Source organism: Monoraphidium neglectum (assembly GCF_000611645.1).
Source record: "Monoraphidium neglectum strain SAG 48.87 unplaced genomic scaffold scaffold05542, whole genome shotgun sequence".
Lineage (NCBI taxonomy): Eukaryota > Viridiplantae > Chlorophyta > Chlorophyceae > Sphaeropleales > Selenastraceae > Monoraphidium > Monoraphidium neglectum.
The window spans coordinates 1-3,070 of NW_014008088.1; the positions used below are offsets into that span (position 1 = coordinate 1).

At 65.7% G+C, this 3,070-nt stretch overlaps 1 protein-coding gene across 1 annotated transcript; it reads left to right on the forward strand.

Moving 5' to 3' along the window:
• Nucleotides 1-2,718: 2,718 nt before the first annotated feature.
• MNEG_15665 (hypothetical protein) lies at nucleotides 2,719-3,014 on the forward strand (the record flags this gene model as incomplete). The annotated part of the gene is made up of 1 exon (XM_014035864.1): nucleotides 2,719-3,014. A coding segment is annotated over one exon (296 nt), but the record flags the coding sequence as incomplete, so codon positions are not given.
• Nucleotides 3,015-3,070: the final 56 nt, after the last annotated feature.

The following is a 3,070-nucleotide window of genomic DNA, read 5'->3' on the forward strand; positions in this document are numbered from 1 at the left end:
CTCCAGGTCCAGGCCCAGGGCGAGATGACTCAGCGCATCGACGAGAACATCGAGGAGACGCTGAGCAACGTGGACAGCGCCAAGGCGCAGCTCATGAAGTACCTCAGCAGCATCAGCAGCAACCGAATGCTCATGATGAAGGTGTTTGTGGTCCTCATGGCGTTCCTCGCGATCTTCGTGCTGTTTGTCGCCTGACGACGCCTTGCGCGCCGGGCGCGCGGGTGGGCGGCGTCCGATACAGCGGTCGCCGGCCGCTGTCTGCGTGCAAGGGCTTGGCGCTGTGTCTGTGTGTTCCCGCGCCGTGCTCGTCGACCCCGGCTGCTGAGTCGTCGTTTGCTGGGTTGTGCCACCTTTGGTCTTGCCTCTGTTTTTGCTTGCTCCATGTCATGCATACCTGTTTGTATTATGCATCCCTCTTTGCAAGAGGCATTTCATCATGCATCCTGCACGCTGACGAGGATGAGGCAGCTGACACCAGGTGACACTGCTTCGCTAGCATGCTGCCGCCTCTTCAACATATGTAATTGTCAGTAGATCAGGGGCTTGTCCACAATTGGGAACGGCTGTTGCCTGAGTGTGCCTTTTGCGGGTGCAGCGCACAGCCTGCTGAGGCTGTGATGATGCTGCTCCAAACCTGAGCGGAGTCTCCAGGCGCTTACAGCAGACCTGCCGCCCTGCGACAACGGCACGGAAAGATGTTCATGATTGTAGCACCTGCCGGGGGCGCAATAAGCATGCCTCCATTGCTGTATAGAAGCTTGGCCCTCTGCTGATACGGTATCTCCATGGTCGGCCCTGCATGTGGAATGAGGTGAGCTTGCGCCCCTGATCAAAGGAGCTGCGGTGGATGGTGGGCGGATGGGACGAAGGCAGAAGGCGTGCTGCCCAGCCGCGCGCCAGATGTGGGCACATGCCGCTGCAAGGGCACGGGTTAGCGGGACAGCTGCCAACCAGCTGCTGCTCCTGCTGTTGAGGCGGTGCAGCTGGTATAATGGTCGCAGCCGTTGAGATGGCGACCGATGAAGAATGAAACACGGATTTATGAATTGTAGAAGGCTTGAGATAGATGGGATCTGGCTGCATATGATCATTTTCGGGCTCCACCACCACGGATATCATGGCTGATGCGGAGCTCGACCTGCAGGCCGAATACCAGCGCTTAGAGCTCCTGGCGACAGGCATATGTGGAGGCGCGCTCGACGTCGAGTATGGTGCGCGGTTGCTGCACCTGCAACGGTGACGTGACCGTTGCCGCCTGCTGCCGCTTGCCTGTCCACATGCTATGCTCTGCCCAGATCTTGCCTACTTACACCATTGTATGCTTTGTGACGGACACGCGCAGTCTCCCCAGCCACATGCATCTCACAAGCGACAGCTGTGTGCACAATGTCCGTCCAGCCGGGCAGCCGGGGCGCGGCCGGGCCCGCCCGTCCCGTCTCGCATGCAGCAGCCGCCCAAAGGCGGGAGCAGGAGCAACAGCAGCAGCAGCAGCAGCAGCAGCAGCAGCAGCAGCGGGGCACTGCCGCACTGCTGGACGCGAACCGCCGCCTCCTCTTGGCGTTCCTTGACTCATGGGCGGGCGGCGTCGGCAGCACTGCTGCGGACGTCGCTGCGGGCGACGGTGACCGTAGCAGCAGCAGCAGCGGTGGCGGTGGCGGTGGCGACCGCAGCAGCAGCAGCAGCCCTGGACGAGATGCAGCCAGCCCTGCAAGCGCACCTGAATCCGCCACCTATAACGGGCCGCCTGCGGCTGCGGCACCGCTGCAGCAGCACGCCCAGCAGCCTTGCGAGGCGCCGTCTCACCTTGAGCAGCAGAAGCCGCAGGAGCAGCAGCAGCAGGAGCAGCAGCAGCAGCAGCAGCAGCCGCGCTGCAGCTTCGCGCACGCCGGCCTGGACAGGTTTCTGAACGAGCTGTCAGAGGGGTCAAATGTGGGGGACACCGGGTACCCCACTATCGGTGGCAGCATCGCGGGTAGTGTACCGGCCGACGCGGCGCCTCTCGAGCCACCTCCCCTGTTTGACTGGAGCTGCGGCGGCAGCGGTGCCGCCCCGAGCGGCGGGCTCAAAGTGTGGTCACCGCCGCACGTTCGGGCGCTGGCGGCGCTTGGGCGGGGCGTGGCCGTGCTCAGAGAGCCTTCGAGCCCGGCCGGCCTCGCGGCCGCCGTCGGCGGCTGGGCCGGCGCCGCCAGCCTGCACCCGAACCTGCTGCCGCCGCTCGCGGTCGCGTGGCGCCCGGAGTCGGGCGGCGGCGCGGCTGTGTTTGGCCGCCACCGCCACTCGCTCGCGTCCCTGCTCAGCTTCTCCCCTCTGGCGCTGGGCGGCGACATGGACAGGTGTGTTGCAGGTCAAAGCTCCAGACACAGCAACGACGCCGTTGGTTGGTCGCTGGGTCCATGCTGCGGCCCCCTCTGCTTGCATGCTGTGCACGCTTTGCGGCAGAGTGGCGTGCTTTTGGCGTCCCCGATGCAGCGGCTGATGCAGCTGAACGGACGCACACCGCGTCACTGCGCGGCGTGGGCATGGTCAGGGGCGACGCACACACGGTGATGCGCAGCTGGATATGCCAAGCGCCTGCGCCCTCCCAACTGTTGAGAGTTGCAATCACAATCCCCCGTAGATTTGAGGCTGCACCCCACCATTGTGTGTCGCCTCTCGCCCCTCAGCTCTCCCCCACCTGCCCGCCCACTCTCCCTTGCCAGGCGCCTGCTGCTCTTCCAGCTGCTCTCCGCCCTCGACTTCCTCCACTCCCGCGGCGCCGCGCTCGGCGGCTTCTCGTCGGATCAGATCTTCCTCGCGGCCCCCGGCCTGCCGCGGCTCGCGCCCCTCCGGCTTCTGCCCGCCTCCGGCCCCGCCCCAAGCTCCGCCCCAAGCCCCGTCCCTGGGCACGACGCATCCGCGGTGCCGGCGGCGGCCGCGGCAGCGTCCCGGCTGGAAAGCCCACTGCTGCTGCAGCCGCGCTGGGATCTTCCGACGCTCATGTCCCTCTGGCGGCGGCGCCGGATCTCGAATCTCGAGTACCTGATCTGGCTGAACCTCCACGCCGGCCGGCGGCTGGGGGACCGCGCCGCGC